This window comes from Diorhabda sublineata, chromosome 4 (assembly GCF_026230105.1).
Source record: "Diorhabda sublineata isolate icDioSubl1.1 chromosome 4, icDioSubl1.1, whole genome shotgun sequence".
In the NCBI taxonomy this organism is placed as follows: domain Eukaryota; kingdom Metazoa; phylum Arthropoda; class Insecta; order Coleoptera; family Chrysomelidae; genus Diorhabda; species Diorhabda sublineata.
In genome coordinates, this window is record NC_079477.1 from 19,896,894 (window position 1) to 19,917,866 (window position 20,973).

General features: G+C 31.0%; 1 protein-coding gene across 5 annotated transcripts in view; it reads left to right on the forward strand.

The window, feature by feature from the left end:
• LOC130442468 (uncharacterized) overlaps positions 1-20,973 on the forward strand; it is a 501,073-nt gene that overhangs the window by 154,931 nt on the left and 325,169 nt on the right. For all 5 annotated transcript variants that reach the window (XM_056776607.1, XM_056776611.1, XM_056776606.1 and 2 more), the window contains one exon: positions 18,656-18,980. In XM_056776607.1, coding sequence (XP_056632585.1) covers positions 18,771-18,980 — 210 coding nt within the window. In that variant the 5' untranslated portion in view covers positions 18,656-18,770. The remainder of the gene's footprint in view (positions 1-18,655; positions 18,981-20,973) is intronic.

Sequence of the window (20,973 nt, forward strand, 5' to 3'; positions counted from 1 at the left end):
GTCTGTGACGCTATGGTATACGTAACTGAGTTCGAAAATTTTGAAAATAGGAGCGGAAATTTAAACGAAAAGTTTATTCAACAAAATTGATCTAATTTTCACAAGCCGCATCAAAATAATCAAAGACATAATTCGAACCATAACAATAACATTTATCGAAATTTGTTGTTTCCCAATAATCCTCCACAAGAAAGATATCACTTTGAACCAAATAAAAACTCTTTCAAAATAATTCTCCAAATAGATATTATCCAAATCATTTTCAGCAACCGCATTAATCTTCTCAAAATAACTCTCAATTCCCAAGCCAACCCATTAATATTCAACAAATCCCACAAAACAGGAAATATTACAAGAATAGACAAGTATAGAAGAAGAATAGAATAGAATAGAAGAATAGCGGGAAGAACACTAATGGATACAGAAAGGAGTGAAAACATAAGACGAACATGCGGGATAGATAATATTAATGACTGGGTACTGGATAGAAAGATAAAATGGAATGAGCACATTGACCGCATGACAGAAGAACGAATTGTGAAAATATCAAGGGAAAAATCGCCAGCAGGACAAAGAAGCCTTGGAAAACCTAGGAAAAGATGGAGTGACAACCTCCCAGGTTACTGAGCAGAGGCAATGACGTGAAGATAATCCAAATCAAATTAATTCACCAAAACTTGTTCTGATGTCCACTACTTCGAGAATTCCCTCATTACAAACAAGAAATCGCAATAATTATAATAATATTGTAATACATCGATTCTCCACTAATATTCATATGAAGTTTAAACTGTCTAAGTGCAAGACTCGAGAGAGGCATTGTCATGAAGGGAAATGTGCAACTTCCCAACGGAGATATATTACAAGCGATGGAAATCGGAGAAATCTACAAATACTTACGATTTCAACAGGTTAAGTTACTGGACCACAAGCAGGCAATAGCTAACATCCAGGACCTTGTCAACCTGCACTCTCGCCAGGTAATGAAACTACGTGAGTTCTTTCATAGGAAAGGTACTACACAGTAGGAACCATTATTACCTCAACTAGCCGCATGTTGACAAAGAAGCTTCAAACATATGGATTACTAGCAGCAACCTCTTTCCAGAGACCGAAGGCTTCATGATTGTTATCTAGGATCAAGTTATTAAGGATCCTAACACTCAATCTGAGAAATCCAGAAAATGCCAACAAACAACAGAGACCATTCAGCATATAACATCTGCTTGTAATGTGTTAGTTGATACCAACTAGCTACACCGGCATAACCAAGTGTACAACATCATCCACCAGAAACTGGCCAACAAGTACGGTCTTCTCAATACATATAGACCGTATTACAAGGACAATTTTAGACTCTACTACGATAGGTCCATTATCGCCGACATACAGGTGACGAATAACAGACCTGACATCATGGTGGTTGATAAAAGAGTCAAATCAGTACTTCTTGTCAATGTAGCTATAGCGAACACTCATAACATTCTCAACAAACACCAGGAGAAACTAGTTAAATACGCGGATTTCGCAATTGCACGATAGCATCGCCAAACTAGGATTACCAAAAAACAACTTCATCGACATCCAGAAGGCTGTAATATTGAATACTTTCCACACAGTACACAAGTTCATTATGTGAACAGAGCTTAATCCTTTTTTAAACTTTGTATCTGGGATAGGTAAATAATACCGGCTCTAAGCTGAGTAGAGCATAAGTGTTTCTCATAATAATAACAGTAATATTCACTTTAAGAACAACCTGAATCATAGACCAAATTTTATAGCTGGAGAGCTATACTCTGAACAATACGATATCCTAATAGAGAAACCAATTATGAGCCAATAAAAGAATTATTAGATAACACAGAAGGAAATGGACATTTTCAGATACCTGGCCCGTCCGACGTGACGAGGTAGTCGAAGTAAATCATTTTTCTAATAACCGTCTACTCTATATCGTAATAAATAAACCTAAATTGAAATTGCTAATAGACACAGGTAGTTTCCGTCTATAATAGAACCATCAGTTATTTAGAAATATTATCCACAAAGCATTTAGCATTCAAATGTTCCCTTATGAACTAGCTTAGAAAGTAAAAATATAAGAGCTTTAGTACCTTCATTTCCAGAATTTAAATGTAATAATTATTTAATTGACTTTATTTCGTTCAACTTTCGGAAATTTTATAATGGAGTTATAGGATCATGAAATCTCATTAATATAAATGTAAAATTTGATAATTTCAATAAAAAATTATTTAATGAAAGCAAGAAAATACCGTTTAAGTTTAAATAAAGTGATGAAATTAAATATTTGCAAGGAAAAAATAACGTAGTAGTTAATATACTTGAAACTGCATATACTTGAAACTGACACAAATTCTGACGAAACCGATTCAAGAAAACATTGAACACCCTTTGCCGAATAATGTGGGTCTATCAGAAAATCAACAAAATAAACCAATAAATATTATCTCATACATGACATTAGAAACCCTGCATAAACATCCTCAAAAAACAAAGAACCCAACAGCAAACAGTAAAACGAAATAACTAAAGAACAAAAGAAAAACGCGAAGATCCGCCTAATTTCTTAAACGAAAAAGCTTGTTATCTTAAAACAAAATTAAGATATAAAAAGCTACTTAAAGTTTCCAAGATATCATCTCTCAATTAAATTTAGATAGTCAGACAACTATTAATTTAACTCATAATTCAGAAAATGCAATAATATACTCCAAATTAAATTCTCTACATAATTCTATAATCTCAAGTTCCGTATTAGTTAATATGATTGAATGTTTGCACAATGTATACGATCTTCGCAATCCATGTACCTATGCTCAAAGACGAAAAATATGAAATTCACCATTTCCCATAATCCAAATGTTTCAAGACAACCACTCGTACACCACACAGCTTCTCAAAGGACAAGATCCCACACATTGACACATCATAGAAGTAAATGTATTTTGTTGAAATTAAAACTAAATATCGATAAAAATTTATAAAAATGATTCTAGAAATTCCATTTGGAGTTAGAAAACTACCCAAAACGATATAGTCCAAAAAAATAATTGAATAATAATAATCCAATATTGAAAGCCTATCTATGTTAACTTGTTCATCATGCTACTGTTAATTACATTGGCAAAACCTTCACAAAAATACTTCAAATTGCTACCTTGAAAAGGGTAGATTTCAGCCAGTTCAGGTGCTTCGCATATTGACTTCACAGGGTACTCTAATCTATAACTCTTCTGTCTGTGTTTAAGTTTTGAAATATGTATTTGGGAAAACGGAAAAGGATGCCGTTTCTGCTAATATTGATATTTGATTGTAATTTGTCAGCACTTTGTGTACTTTGAAGTCATATCAAAAATATTTCAATACTATTGTGACCTCTGACTCCTATTAATCAGGAAGATCAACAAAATTGGACAATGACACGCATAGCAGAAGTAAATCCATGTAAAACAATCTAAGAATACCAGACTTGGACGAAAATTCATGAATATTTATAGCCTAATGGTAAAATAAGTAAAGCAGATCTTTTTCCAGCTCCATAATCTGTCCGAAAAGAATAAAACCAACTGATGCATAACTTGCAACGTAATGCTTCTACAGCACCATACAGGATCATTTTATAATCGCGAAGATTAGTTGAGGCGAAAAAAAGGTCCAATATGAAAATCGAAAACGCAAAAAGCAGAGGCTCACATTTCAAGAAGTCGCTTCTGTGTGTTGATGAAGTATAGGGAAAATTGTTAATTTAAAGTGCTTAAACCTAGACTTACTGTTGAAACAGATCCTTGTCGTGAACAATAGGATCCACTGAACCAACGTCTAATGGAAAAGTTGTTAACATAAAAGGGGTTATTCTGCAACGCGACAATGCAAGACTACACTGTACAAGATAAAAATGTATACATTGGGATGAAAAGTACTACCTCACCCGTGCTACTATTCCTTGGACTCCTATTTCTTCCGAACATTTTTTGTGACAAAATATTTGAAAATTTTTATGATATACAATGTCATCTCTAGGTCTATTACTCAAAAACTAATTATTTTTATCGCACAATAAATGGCAAAAACATGCTCGATGAGAAAGGTGGTTACATTATTGATTGAAAATGAGAACGTATTAAAAAAACATTCTTTCAAATTCAATTCAACGAGGGATAACGAGTGCCGATAATAAAATTCGAGACTATTAAATCTATATACTTTTCACACGAACAGCTTTGTCCTGTTTCTATAGCATCATAACCATTATTATCGCATAAATAACGTCAAGCTGACAGATTTTTACAACAGTCAATTATAACAATCAACAAATATTGCTTTTCTGTCATGGCTGAGAAAAAACCAAAGAAAAGTTGTACAGAGGTATGAAGAAATGGTTCCAAACCAAACCCTGCTTTTGGCTTACTTCCACGGAAAATCTACTGTATTGAAATCCCCATCACACTTATGGTGAGAATATTCACCATTTTCAAAGAGGAAACTTCGAACAATACAAAAAAGATGAAATGAGGGGCATGAACGCAAAAAACTTGTGTGACCGAGAAGCTCCTATAATATTTATTTATTGATGAATGTTGTAATTATAATTGGAAATTCTGGAGCATTTCGTTTTAGTGAACTCTGTGCATTGACTAGAAGTGACTATAATAAGGTTTTTTATTTTAAAATAGCTCGAAATTACATTGATATAAGATCACACATGACTAATTTTAGTCCTCGTTTGCGTTTTCAAAATGGAAAGAGCTTGAACCAGATTGTCGAGAAAAACTTTATTCCAAGTAAAATTGCTAAATTTCTAGACTTTAAGAATTATAATAAGTATACTACATGCTCCCTTAGAAGTGCATCGGCCACTTTATTAGCGATCACTGGAGTTCATGTTTTAGCTCCAACTAGTCAGAGTCAGAACATTTCATACAAATTAAGATGAAACGAGAAAAAATTAATCAAATTTAGAAATAATGTTCATAATTCTAATAATTGCAATATCTGTCATAGAGCTCAAATATTGTTACTTTTTTTTATTATATTAGAAAAATGACAGTGGCAGTGATAAAAACCGCGTCAATAGTAATGAAGATTTCAAAAGTAATAACTGACATATTGTGTTATTCACTTGTATTCTTTGAAATTGCGTAGTTTTAAAAAATGAATAGTGGGCAACATGTGAGGAAAGTACTTTATTCACCTGTGTGTTTCCGGCCCTTTCCACTTATTACATAATATACTTTTTCTACAATCATTTGGTACACTTGCTATTGCGGGTTAAAGTTTGACCAATATCCATAGGTGAGTATATATAAACAATATTTATAAACATATATTCTCGACTGCGTTTATCTCAGTTAACTAAACTTATGAAAATACTGTAACGTTTTTCGTAGTTATTTAGACTCTTTCTATTCGTTGGGTGAATTAATAAACATTGTCTCTCACGTTCTTAATTTATTTACGTAGAATCATGTAGCTAGGAGGACAAAAAAAATTACGACAGAACAACGTAATAATTTGATAAACGAAGCTCATGATAAAATATATTTGTCGGCTAGTAGATCTCACAATAATTCAAACGTTTCTTTCATTAAGCCATGTAGTTTCAGCTTCGAAAAATTTTGTAACCTTAGTTAAGAAATATTTAAATCTTCGTTCAACAGATAAATCAGAAACAAAATTATTCTTTAAATTACAAAATAAAACTGAACTCTCTCATGGAATTAGCATTAATGCGTTTGGAGCAATGGAGAAAGTCCAGCTTATAATTTTTATACAGGGCATATCATTATTAGATGATGGAGAGAATATAACTGCACTGAAACGCATAGGCGATACGCGATCAAAGGATACATAGATGATTCCAAAAAGAATAATATAGGTACAGCGAATAAGATATATAGTTCTATAACACGTCAACCAGAACATCAACAACATACTCGTATATGCAACAAACACAAATAAAAACCATAAATCCGAATAATTCAGTCCCATATATTCAGTTTACAGGGTGTTAGTTGATTTTGTTAATAAACAAAGTAAATTTTTTATTTCCCAGACCTTTTGATATGTTTATAGTGATATACACTAAATATTATTATTTTAGGTAGATCTCAAGCTTTATATTTAATTTTCTCTGTGATAATATCTAGGTATATAATATTATAGTCGTAAATAAATTATAGTATTCATTATGGTGGTCAAGGTCATAAATAACTCACTTGATAACGTGAATTCCTACTTTATATTTAATTTGAAAGTTAGTTTGTTTTCTTCATAAATCGGTAATTACGAATCACACTATTTTATAATTCACTTAGTTTATTCCATGGTACGTTTAATTCGACAAAATGACGTTAATAAAAGTAATTCCTTTCATTCTCAATATTACTACTTTTCTCTATTACTTGGTAAGCAGATGAATTAGATTAAAGCAGAGAGCTTAGCATTTTTCTTGCGCCGGGTTACAAACAATGTTTTTTAGGAACAAGCAATATTGCTGTCAATAATAAATTATTCAATCTCTTATTTCTTAGACCTTTTGATATATTAATGCATCTAAATGTTACTTGATTTTAGGTCTCTTCTGTTTTTTTTATAGTTTTTGACAGAAAGTCTATAGGCACCATTTTGGCACAAAATTTTTGCAATACCAAAAGAACAATCATTTATGACAAAACGTCGATGGTATTTTTTTCCAAATTTAAGTTCGCAGAAATCCATCACAACATTCATCAAAATTTCTTTTAGCAAAAATATACTCAAGCTTCCATATGGGTAATTTATCGATCAAGAATATTAGATTTATAGCACTAATTAAGCCCTTAATGTATTAATTGGATTGGCCACAATTTGCAGAACAATTACTTTTTACGATAATCTAAAATCTTGTGAATTTTACGTTCCCATGCAGCGTCGGCTTAGGAAGTAGCCTAGGGTTAAAATTGACCCAAGGTCCACTAAAAGAAGTCAATTTTAGGTCGAACTTTTTCAAACGTAATATTTCTTAGCAAGATTTGGAAAAATGCAAATTTTGCTATGGATCAATATTGCTTTCATAATAATGATGAAATTAGTAACTTTGCAACCTGTTCGGGGTTTGGTGTTTTAGCCACCCCTAGACCCTCCCTGATTATGACGCTGTTCCCAGCCACAATATTCATATGATTCAATATTTTGTTAAGGTACGAAGTATATTGGTAAAATCATCTACCGTTATATGTTCAATTTCTTCTAAGTTCTATAAATTTGATAAATATGTTGGCTGAGAAATGATAGTGTTGTTTTAATTAAACATTAAAAAAAAGTTTACGAGTATTACATAGTTCCACGGAAACTTGGTAATCTTAAATAACCGTATGATTTTCTAACAAAGATTCATGATGCATCTCGAAGGAAACAATAAACAAACCCTCTAGAGAGGGTAGAGGTGAAAAGAACAATCTCATATGCGGATTTAGTTACAAAATGTCCTTTAGTAACCTATAGATTGTTCTCAAAATTTGACCAAAATGCGCTTATATCACCAGATGTGTGAACTTATTGCAATTATAGAGAACTTGAGGTATGTTGCATATAATATTTTTCTTTCCTCGAATTGTGAGAGATACAGAAATTATAGAAATGTAACTATTCACGTAGCCAAATATTATCCGTATTTACCAAATATTCATGATCAAATATGACACGAATTGACCAAAAACAAAAACATTTTAGAATATTTATTATTGCCATCAAAAGAGGTTCCTTTCGAGGCGATGCAAGAATGATAACGATTAGTGCAAGTTTTTGGCGACCGTCACTGAATTTTGATCATACCATGCATAAACTAATGAAGTTTACGTTGACATTAAATGAATTAATATGAATTTTGAAGAGTTCTTGGAAATGAGTGTAACGTCGTAATTGTTCGAGAAATTTTAGAGATGATAGAGACATCATGGAAAAATAAGTAAAGTTGTCCTACGAAAAATGGAAAATAATCCAAGTGGGTTGCCGTGATTATTTTAAAAATTATTAAAAAATATAATTTCCATGGCCATCTATTTTTACAGTATTCTTTTGTAACAGTTAGTTCAGGAAGTTTCCGAATATAAGTTGTCAAAAATTCGTTATTAATGAATCTTATTCTTGTGAAATTTGGGTGACAGATATTTGGAAGCATTTTGTATTCAGTGGCGGGCGTAGATATTTTCGACTTCGAAAAAGTATCGTGATATGACTTAAAAACTGCAATAAAGGTCTAACGCTGTCACGAAATAATTGAAACGAACGAAATATATATATATATATATATATATATATATATATATATATATATATATATATATATGATGTAATCGGTAAATGGCTCCATATTCTACGTTTATGTAAAAATAAGAAGCATGTATATTATATATACTATAGTCCAAGCTCCGGCAGTTCTAGATTTGAATAGTTGATTCTCAAGTATGATTTAAAATCAATGTCCAGAAAATGACCTTATACCCTGATAAAAATTCTATTTTAATTTTTTGATTTCATTCCTCAAAAAGTTTATTGTTCCGTGTTTCATACCTACTGATTTATCTTGTAAGGAACCTGAACATCTCCTTTAGCTCTATCGGAGCAAGGAATAGGCCTGGTTACAGTTTTTCTAATTACGACTTGCGTAAATTTTTGTTCAGTTATTTTCTACCAACAGCATAAGCTTGAGAATCTATCATGTCACTATTTAAATATATTAAAATCGCAGTACAGACAAGTGTTTCACCGAGTCTGCGATTATAGGATCGACTAGTCAAAACCAGCAATAGATCAATTTATTGTCTACGTTACTAAAAAAGGCTAAGGCCGGGTTCCTTCACTTCCTAATAACTATTATTTACCGAATAACCAAAAATCCGGTATCTTCACCTTCTAATAAATAACTTAACCTTTAATATATACATCAAAAGTGGTTTATTTGTTTATTATACCTATATTTGATTAGTTCATTTCTAGAAATAATCATCATACAAATAATTAAATATTTAATATGGATGCTTTTCAAGATTTAGAAGATTCATTTGATGAAAAATTGATTGAGGGAGTACAGAAAATTTCAAAACAAGCTTATTTCGTTTCTTCATAAAATTAATCATTACAATTTTTTGTACGATGATAAAATGTTGTGACCGTTTTCTTTTTCTTTCCTATCAATTATTTTCAATATAAACTATAATTTTCAGACCAACACATATTTCTCCAGCTAGCGACTACATCATTAACCTTAACAAAACACGTGCAAATATAATTACACACAGATCGTTGTCACAAACACAAATCATAGGAAAGCGTCAATAGAAGAACGTTTTTTCGCTTATTTCTTTCCTTATTCAATATATGGATGATTGCTATATAGGTATCTTTTATAGTGTTACCATCAGTAGACTATTTGTTATTATACTTATTAGTTAGTTCGGATTTAAACCAACTAGGGTGAAGAAACGGTAAACATTTATTCGACAATTAAAAAATCCTACTAAAGCTATATGGCTAATAATTATTTGGCACTTTATTAGAATGTGATGAAATCGGCCCTAATTCAGTTAGAGCCGTTTTCTTCATTCGTCGTTATTCTTTCGTTAACTTTATTCTCCAGGTAACTCACGTTCAAGAAATAAACCCTGTTATTTCTGTTTTTTTTTTAAAATAAATAAATAAATATATTTATTAATTATAATTATGGTCAGATACAATGTAAGAAATATGTATAAAAACAATAAAATTTCTACTTACAATAACTAATTAAGATTTTTGGCGGTTTTGAATTGTATTCTTGTGAAAAATTTTAAAACTCATAGGTTTCAAAATTCAATACTCAAATTGACGTTGACAGAAATATTGATTAATTGAAATATTGATTCATTAAATTTCAATAGGCTAGGTCGTTATGAATGTAACTGAATATTCATTGGTTAGAATATAAAAGACAATAAATTTCAAGGGTTAGATCGTTATAGGTGAAGTTGAAATTTATAGGTTAAGTGAGATTAGTTGGTTCTTAATGGTGTTGATTTTTTATAGAATTTGATTTTTCAAAATCTAAGAGATATGCATGTGTTGCTTAAAGATTCCAGAAAGTTCAAGAGCAACTAATTTTATATATTATGGTAAAGGTGTATAAATATATGGAATAGAAATGTTAGAAATGACTTTTGAAAATGATGATTCAATGTTCGTGTCAATATCAAATGAATTATACAAAATTCGTTTCAAAGATATGGAGGATATGAGTTTTCATAAAAAAGTTTGTAAACTATTCTAATGTTTCTTGTCATTGGTATTGTATTGGTACTGTAGGAATTAGAAACAATAAAAGGAAAATATTCTGTTTGTTTTTTTAACGATTTGATGAAAAATGTTTCTACTGAAAATATATTGATCTTAGAAATAGCACTACATTGAACATACGGAATTAATATTTCAAATATAAAAATCGATGAGATACTTTAATACTTTAATAGTTCGCAACCTTAATTCACCGGAAACAGATTCTTCCTCAGGAAGTGGTATTTGGCCGCAGTTAAAGTATATAAAAACTGGCACTAAGATGGGGTGAAAAATTAATATTAAATTGGACGCCAACTGCTTTTTAGCGAACGACGTTAAAAATTGATAAAAGAAGGCGAAAAAGCTGGAAACAACTTATGAATTAATTTAAAAATAAAAATAAAACAATCCAAAACTATTCCTGGACACAATTTTCCAAACTAATATCTATTGCTAAGAACAAAAAAGTTTGAGCAATAAATAAATTGATTGAGAAGATAATAAATTCGCATTAACTGCGGATCCAAAACAGCACAACGAACAAAAGCAGTTATAAATTAAAAACAACTTAGACTTAATTATATATTAAAGATAAGACTGGCACTTATCTATGGAAATCCGGAAAACTCTCAACTGAATTCCCAGATGTTGGAATGTGTTGAATTTGTAGTCTGGTGGTTATATCTTTGTTATGGAAACTCCCAATCTGGCAGCTGTAGAACTGCGGAAAAAAAATAATGTGGAAGGAACACAGATAGAGAAAGAAGGAACGAGTAGAGAGAACAGATTTGAACAAAAGGAGCTTATGCCCTAACATATAAAAACTGAATTTATTTTCTCTTTAAATTATAACCAAACAGGAATCTGTTCTATTCTATTCGTTTCTATCCTCAAAAAAATAGAAAATACGAATTCATGTGAATAATATCATACAAAATTCGCTTATTTTTTTTTATTAAAATGCTACAAAAATTTAGAAAAGAAGTTTTACACATGAAGCAATATTAAGCAACGAAGTATGCTACACGTTGAAGATTGTTGAAAAATGAACATTACGAAGTAATAAAATTGCTGCTAAATATAGATGCACAAGCTCACGTACACACAAAATCACGCAAGCACACACACACATACACACTATTTCAAAATGCAAATGAACCTGAATGTTTCTCGTCGAGAATGAAAAAGAGTATAAAGAATCGATAAAATTCATTAGAGCTTTGCTATAGCTAAAGTCATGGACACCCGGAACACTAGTGAAGTATCATCCGTAGTTCATTCTCATTTACTAAATTAATAGCAACTAATATGATGTTATCGAATTTTCTCATAATCCGTTGAATTTTCAAAATATTTTCGATTTCGACAATAAATCATCATCACCGTTTGCAAATATTAATTTCCAGATTTTTTTGACAACCTATATTTATTTTCTGTCTCAAAAACCTCCTTTTTTATTTATATTTAAAGCCGTTATCATATGTAGTAGCCGAGAAAGACATGATGACACAAACTGAAATTTCCTGTATTAAAATGATCTATAAACACATGCTACAAGACTGAATGACAGTGACAGCAACAAATTACTATTGTTTGAATCTGGGATAATCACATATCCACAAATATGAAAAACTAAACAATGTGTAGGGTACTACATGTTGGTCAAGTATATTCTCATAACAAATACAATATTCCAATGTATATAATTTTTCTGAAGGTACCTGTTAAAAAGTACAGATATTGGTGTACTTGTGATAAGCTTAATAAAATGCCTCAATTTCGAAGAACGTAGAGAAAGAGAGAGAGGTAAGTATTGTTACTACTTGACCATTACTTTTGCCGTATTCGAACCTTTATTGTTCGTTTACTTCCTTTCCATGACTGTGAACCATCATCGTCAAGGTGTGAACTGGTGCATATAACGGCAACAATGTGAGGCAAAACCTGTTTAAATGCTTAATACGGTCGTGAAGAAGTAAGACATTGACTGCTTTGGGAGCGACGTGATACTATAAAGCCCCAGCACAGGACTGATACAATGAAATGATTGAATAACTCTTCCTTATGGTAGTTAATCACCACTGTGTTGGATATTTATACTATTTTGAAAATCACCCATCTACAGCGCTTTTTTCAAAAAGACATAGCACGTCCACATGTTAATGTGGAGAATATTCAATATGCACCCTTCTTCAAACTTTTCCTCATAGTTAATCTAGAACGTTGAAATTGCTCGGAAAGAAGTGTCACATCATCCACCTCGGTTTGTCGATGATTAGATGAGAAAGTCAATAAATTATTCCTTATTGGTATAATACTTTCAATGTGAGTATATTTTCGGTTTATTATCCACAATTTATTCAGTAATTCAAAAACATCAGTTTTTGTAGATTACGATTGTCTAGGGATATCGTTATTATCTAAATAATGAAAAACCGTTTATTTTCTGTTTCGTACACCGACTAAACGTTTCCAATTTTTGTACGTCTAACTAGCAAGTTTTTATAATTTCAACAATATATCCAGATTGGTATATTCAGTATACCTTCGTAATCATATTCAAAATTTTAAAAAGGGGGAATATATATGATATTGTCTAGCACGGTAATGAGTAAAATGTAGTATTTTATGGATTACAATAATTTATGAAACAGAACAGAGAGTAGTAGTTATCATATTATTACTCACGACAATCTGATAGATAAATATAAAAAATAATTTCAATGTACAATTATTTTCTCATTCACTATATGTTTGTTATACATTCTTATAAAATAGAAGTTGAATTTTGCTGCAATTCAAACTGAATTGCAACAGAATTTTGAAAAATAACATTTTGTGTGACAACTATTAAAAGCTTTAAAAAATTCAATAGTTACACGTCAACCAGAAAATTTACCCACCTATTATCATTTCATATCATAATTCCACCGTGTATGTTGGAAGGGAAAAAATTATTTTTTTCCAAATAGCATTCGGGTAAAAGTTTTGAAATGAGTGTTAATCAGTCTATGTAGCTGGTATATTACACCAGGGGTCTTGACATTGACAGGTAGTTGAGTTTATTCAAGCATAATATATACGTCAACGTTGACATTAGGGATTAGGTTTCAAGATATAGCTAAAATGTCAACAAAATCGTAAAATATTGTTACATTTAAAAATGGCTCCAAACGTGATGACAATATAAATTCTTTCATTTATTTTTACAACATTATAGGGCAATAAATTATGTAGGAACAAAAATATTTTTCAATTGTATAATTTTTACTTTTGAAATTATTAAGATTGTTCACGGTGTGGTCTATTAAATAATAATACTAAAGCTGTAAAATATTTTGAATTCAAACTTTTCTACTTATTATCATTTTCTATATATACACCGCTCCACCCCTACAATAAAATGAAATAGCGAATAAAATATCCTCAAAAACCTTAAACCGTAATTCATAGATCGACTACCGGTAACATCCAGACGACTAGAGCAAATTAAAATATCAAGAATCAGACTTGGCCATACTCGAGTTACCCATCGTTATACAATATCCAAAGAACACCCTCCTAAATGCAACAAATGCAATGTGAGACTAACGGTAGAACTTATTCTTGTGGACTGCCCTAAATTCCAAGAAAATTTTGTAACGAACAAAAATCTAATATTTCAAAACAATATATTGACTGAAAGACATAAAGCTATGAATAATGTGTAGCGAATGCTCAAAATAACAATTCTTATGCGCTTGAAAGCTACACAGATTTGTTCACAGTAGCGGGTTCTCGAACATCAGTAATAGAAAATTCCAACGTAACAGCGGGCGTTTTACCTGCCCACTATAACACCGTCATTTTAGTTATTTAATAGCCAAGCCTCGTATTTCATACATTTAAAACACATACCTGTACTTAGTCATTCAGAATAGCATCAAGAAATAAAGATGTAACTTGTAGTTTTTCTAATGAATTTATATATTATATATCACTAGCCCCGTTTTATACAGACCACTTATTTTTTTGCATCAAGAAGTAAAAATCTAACTTGTAGTTTTTATAATGAGTTTATATACCATATATCACTAGCTTCGTTTTATGCAAACCACTTATTTTTTTTGCGTGTCAATGCCGTCTGTAGCAGCTGCTTGTTTTTTCATGAGCCGCATCGGTATTATATGTATAAATAGAGCACTGTTGAAATTACAGAAATAAATTCCTAGTTGTGTGTCCTGCATACGGAACAACAGACCAGCTTTTTTGAGTGACTTTATTTATTACCCAAACGATTCCGAAGCTCGGCAGCATTCAAAAGTTCAATTTTGTTTTAGCTTAACAATTCGGAGGGATGTTTTTGCACATGTGAAATCATAATATCCATTTTAATCGCGTATATAACTGACGATATTGGATTATTCAGATCAGAGATAACATTCATCCTTTCATACTAAGAATCACTAAAGGCAGTATCGGTATATATTTTCTATAGTATTGTATTTTGGACTGTCATGCTATAAACTCGCATATTTTTTGTGATTGGTGTCAATAATTATTTCCATCTATATAATAATGGAACAAACAATCCAGAAATGTCCATCAAGAACTTTCGAAATATATACTATAAGTAACACTTTGACCCAGTTTGAATCACGAAAACTACTGATGCGTCGAAAATACTCGATTAGATTCTTGGTAAAATTGGTTGTAAGTGTTTATTTGATAAAACTTCTTTTAGAAGTGCTAAGCCCTTCAGTTTTTGTATCATAGAATTAAACATTTACAATTAATTTTGATGTCATTTTATCGATAAGAGAAGAGAAAAATTTCGTCTATTTAATTAACCTGTAATACTCAAATTTTTTCAAACTTCCAAATTGATTCAACGCGAAACAATTCCGTGTAAAAAGTATTCCAAACCAATTTTCAAAGGAAGCGAATCCATTAATAGAAATTCCTAGCGACAATCATAAGAAACCAGCGAAGCGAATAGTAGAAGCAATAGATTTTTAGACATGAACTCTCAAAATGAGAACTAACACCCCATCGGTCTCAGTGTGTTAAGGCTCTATCCTCACATCTGTCTCGTTACCCTTTTGCGCTCCACAATGGCTCTTGATCTTTCGAACTTTTAACTTCTTTTTATAAATTTTTCGTGATGATAATCTTTGATTCAATAAGAGGTAAAAATTTGACGTTTCGATCTACTTTGGTCTTTACGAAAATATTTTGACTAAGACCGAAATTGGTCGAAAGTCAAATTTTTACTTGTTATTTCAAACTGCTTTTCATAGAAAAGAGACTTAAAATCAAGACAACCCCAAAAATATATACAAATATTAAATGTACACAGACCACTTCGGGTACTCTTGGTAAAATATAGTCGTTTATGCAGTATGAATAATTAATATTACAAGAAGTAACAAAATGTAAGTTAATATGTATGTGTTATTAATAGTAAATCAAAACCCCTGTGATATATACCATAGAATTTCATTACTACCTGATTCAAGTAATATTCACACATCACATAAGAGCCTAAAAACGTTGATGTATCTGTTCTATTTCCATGTCAACTATCGTTTAACTGCAAACGTAAGGCTTACGAGTGTAGGTCTGAATTATTCGGTATTTTCTCTATCCCTCTGGCCTATGAGGTTGTTATGTTATTATCATAATCTCAATTATAGTTCATAGAAATCATTTGATATTTTCTATTATCATTTTTTTAATTACACATGACTTGATATTTTTCAGAAGTATACCTTTTGTTTTAATATACGATTATATAATTACATCTTATGGATATATTTAAACATCTAAAAATTTAATTAAAAAAATGTGAGATGTATAGAGAATAAATAAAAAATATACGGAACAGTTTATAATAAATGAAAATGAGGTAGTAACTTGGTTTAGCATAAAATCCATTTCTTGGACAATCGCCAGATTCATATAGTATTGTGAAAATTGATTCCATGTCTTACATCGCAACTTGGCTCCAATGTTAATTATAACACAGAAAGTATTTTGACCATGACGAATATATTAGAATATTCATTAGTACGTTATTAAAGTAAGACTTGAAGAACCTAATTATTATACAAGTTATGATAAATTAATACACAGAATTCGACACAATTTTCGCTAATGGATTCAGACCAAACACAACCAGCGGCCTCAAAAATTAATGGTTGGGTAGAAATCTTCATGGAAATAATTCAACAGATCATCAATATTTGAAGCATTTTTGGTGGTGCTTTCAGACCTAGCTGCTTGGATCCAAGTATTTGGTTTCAGCTAGATGGTGTACCACCACATTATAGTCTTTATGTTCGAAGATTTCTGGATAACCAATTTGAAGGAAAGCAAATTGAATCAATGGAGTGACCAACTAGGTCTCCTGAACATACCCCTCCCGATTTTTATATTTGAAGAAATAAGAAAATTTAGGTCGTTTAGGACGATTTCAAAGACTTAATGAACGAATTAGAATGAGTCGGCTAGTTCCGCAGATCATGGAAAACTCTTTAAATCACGTCTACCATCGTCTTGGCCTACGTCAGATAGTGAACGGAAGACAGTTTGAACAATTCCTGAGGGAAATAGTTTGGTTTCAAAGACTGTTAATTGACTTTAAAGCTGTTACTAAGATTAATTTTCTTATTCGTATTATGTGAGCCTAACTTCATAATAACTGTCTGACGTTTTTTTTTTCCAAAAATGAATTTAGTGCATTAATTCATCATAACTCTCAATACGATTCAATTTCAACTCCATTGTATTTTTGGTACGACTACACTCTTGGCTTATATGAAATAGTCTGTAGAGTGATAGCAGATTATATCCTGATAGATGTTCATTAGCGACACATGTCTATCACGAAGGACACAATATGAATTATGATTCCACCAAAGTCTTATCAACTGAAAAAAACTACAAAAAACGTTTCTTTTCAGAAACAACATATATTGCGCAAAATGATTAATGCATTAATGAGAAAACTGATTTAAATAACCTTAGTGTAATTTATGCATATCTTTTATATCTTGAAAAAACAAATTGAACGCCATTAACAACAAACCAGCCTCACCCAACCTATAAATTTCAACTTCACTTATATCGACCTAACCTATAACATTTATTGTCATTTATATTCTAGCCAATGAAATGACGACCCAACCTATTGAAATTTAATGTTATCCATAAATTTACCAATCAATATTAAACATCATTCACTGAAACTTATCCTTGTCTAACCTATAGAAATTCAACGTCATTCAAAACCTAACAAATCCAAAAATTGATGAAAATTCCTATAGTAACCAGAATCAATATTTCTATCAAAGTCTATTTGAATATTGAATTCAGAGTTTAAAAATTTTTACAAGCTTCAATAATATCAAAAATCACCGACAATCTTAATTAATTATTGTAAGTAAAATTTTATTATTGTATATAAATATATATAAACTTATTTTAAAACAGAAGAGACCTAAAATCAAGAACATTTAGATGCATTAATATATGTCTGAGAAATTCATATATATATATATATATATATATATATATATATATATATATATATATATATATATATATATATATATATCTCCGTATTTAGAGAGTTGACTAAAAGGTCATCAGTACGATAAAAAAATAATAAAATTTCATTAACGAACCACGAAGTATCAAATAAATATAAATTCAATTATAAAGAATCAACATTTCTTGAAACGCAATCAAATACACGCAAAACAGAAGTTTTAAAAATGGTTCACATTCATAGGAAGGAGAAGTTATCATTGATAAAAAAGACCTAAATAATCTAAGTAAAATTCATAGCTCTATTTTATGAAATTTAAGACAATTACGAATAATTTGACTGATAGAGGTACATATTTTTGAGCCATAAATACTGGAAAAAGTAATTTTTTATGTTACAACAAATTTCTATTTTCATTTTATTTTTATTTTGATACTCAGGATGTAGGTGATATATTGATTAATACGAATACGCAAATTGTCAGTGTCAGTCATGCGAAAGATATTTTCTATTTAGTAAAACTGATAACGTCGAAATTTAGTCGTTCAAATGTGCTTTTCGGGATCATGGACATGAATGGGCCGAATAGAAATAATATTTAAAAAGCCTTTTAGGACTAGAATTTCGAATTGCGCGCCAAACAGTAAGATACAAATGAAAAATAAAATAACATAAATTAGATAAACGGGTATAGAACGTTAAATATTTATTTCACATTTTGTGGCGTCATATTTTTATTGCTTTTAATCAAGTAATTTGCTAAACTTTGGTCAATAGTTTCAAAATATTCAAGCACTTCTTCCGTTTCAGATTATCTCATCAAAGTGACAGTTATAATAACACGCCAAATGGTCCTAACTAATTAGAACTAGTAGTCGCCTTTTCCTTAAGCAAAGTAACTAAGTTATCGATCAAACATTAGAAAATGCAGCACCATCCCGGGTCTTGGTACCTCCCATGGGGGGTTCCCTTTCAGAAAATGGTCGCCGTGCCTATTCCAGCGGCGGCCGCTGCGCCGTTGCACATGCAAACTCCTACCGTACATCATCTACAAGCGATGCTTGGAGGACTTCCTACTCCCTTAGCAACTTTAAGAACGTTTATGACTCAACCGGCACAACAACAAACTAGAAAGGTGAGTGAATTTTTGTTTATGCAGTATCGTCGTTTGGTATGTATCAATTTGGATTTGTTTTTTATGGAAAATTCGTATCAACTAATCTGATTGTGAGTAATGGAATAAACTAACGCAACTAAAAATTCTACTATTGAACTGATCAAGTCACCAATATTTCTGAATAACTTTTACATGTTTCAAACAGAACACAATGTATATATTCTCAGTTTTATTGAAATCTCTTAATTTACACAGTTATAATTGCATAATTCTATATATAATAGTTCAAAAGTTATAGTCGTTTGAAATAATAGTTATTTATGTATCACGGCATTAAAGTCATATTTTTGTCACGAGGTTGGACAGGTAACCAGACGAGTGACAAAAAGAGACTCCAGTGCCGCGTTACATATTATATATTTTTCGGAATGCCCAGATTCAAAATTACTTGCGAAAATATTTGGAAATGAGGCGAGCAGAATAGATTAGGAGTTCCGCATTTAGTTACACAGCTGTAAAAGATGAGTATTTATCGAAAATCCGCAAACAAATTTTATTTTTTTCAATTTATTTATATTAATGGTATTAGAACAGTTTGAATCATTCGTAATGTTAAAAACTTGTAGGCCGGTTGATGTGTAATAGACTACTGTCGAACCTGAAACGGATGATTGTTCAGTCCCTTAAGTCATCATTAATATTTCACTTTACTGCCGATTTCGAGCAAAATTATTTTGTTCCTATTCAATATTTTTGTCAAAAAATAAGTAGGACTCTTTGTCATTAGTTGTGTTTAGATGTAAACATCTTAATGGGTATTGATGGGTGTTAAATGTGTTTGTTGTTTATGGGTGTTGAAGGTATTTATTGTAATTGCCTATGTTACGGTAATTATAAAAGAGCTTGTAAGGTAGCTCATTTATTTAATGCTACGCATTCAAATCACCACCAAAGCAGCAGTTTGGAGAATTGAGGAACTGTTTAAAGATATGATTTCAAGTAAAAACATCTTTAAAACTGGCTGTAACTAATAACCTACTTAGGGAACTGCATTATTAAGAAGGATAAACTTCATCCGTATAAAATAACTCGAGTACCAGAATGATCTGAGGATGAAAAGGTACATGCAGATCCATATTTCACGAGTAATAACAGACTTTTCCTATGAATCCACGTTTGTATTAAATGGTAATAAATGGAGTTGCGAACTAGGAATATGAAACAAGTGCCTTTGAAAGCTTATGTTCGTGCGAGTATTTTTCTCAAAATTAAGTTTTTGCGCGATATAAAGTGGACACACGCGCACTAGAGTGCCATCCTAGAAGAAACATATCTCACATTGAATTATATCTTCACAACATGCTTTTTTCTTCCTCTTCTCGGCACCATTCTTTGTAGAAGGATTTGTTGAGAAATCGCATAGTTCTAGAATTAAGAAGCGTAGTTGTTGACAATTTTAATGATAGCATCATATGACACTTTAGAGTGAGAATTACTTGAACAAAGTTTTTAAGACAACTGGATTAAAAAGAAGGACTAGAGCACTGTAGCGACCCAAATTTTTCAATAAATCCCATTTACAATATTATTACTGCAGATATCTAAAAAACATTGTGTACAAGATAGGAGATGATAGTCCGTCAAATATCAAAACAACAATTGCGTATGTCCAATAACCTCTTCATATTCAACTTGGATTATTGCAAAGATAGTAAAAAGAATAATTTGATAACCAAATTAAATAATATTGAGTAGGTCTTTGTTCCTGTTATTTATATATGAAAAAAAATGTTCCCTACGATTGGTCGCCTCTACCACTTGTTTCCGCTCATGAAGGAACGTAGAATCGAACCAATACAAATTATGAGTTGCTTAGTAGCGCATTGTTTAAGTGTGCATAACCCTGATATAACATGCCTTAAAATTTTAGCTCACTTCATTTGGTTCAGCTGAAGTCATTGAGATAATCAATAATTCAATTGATCGATTCAAGTAGTTGTAATATTGTCAT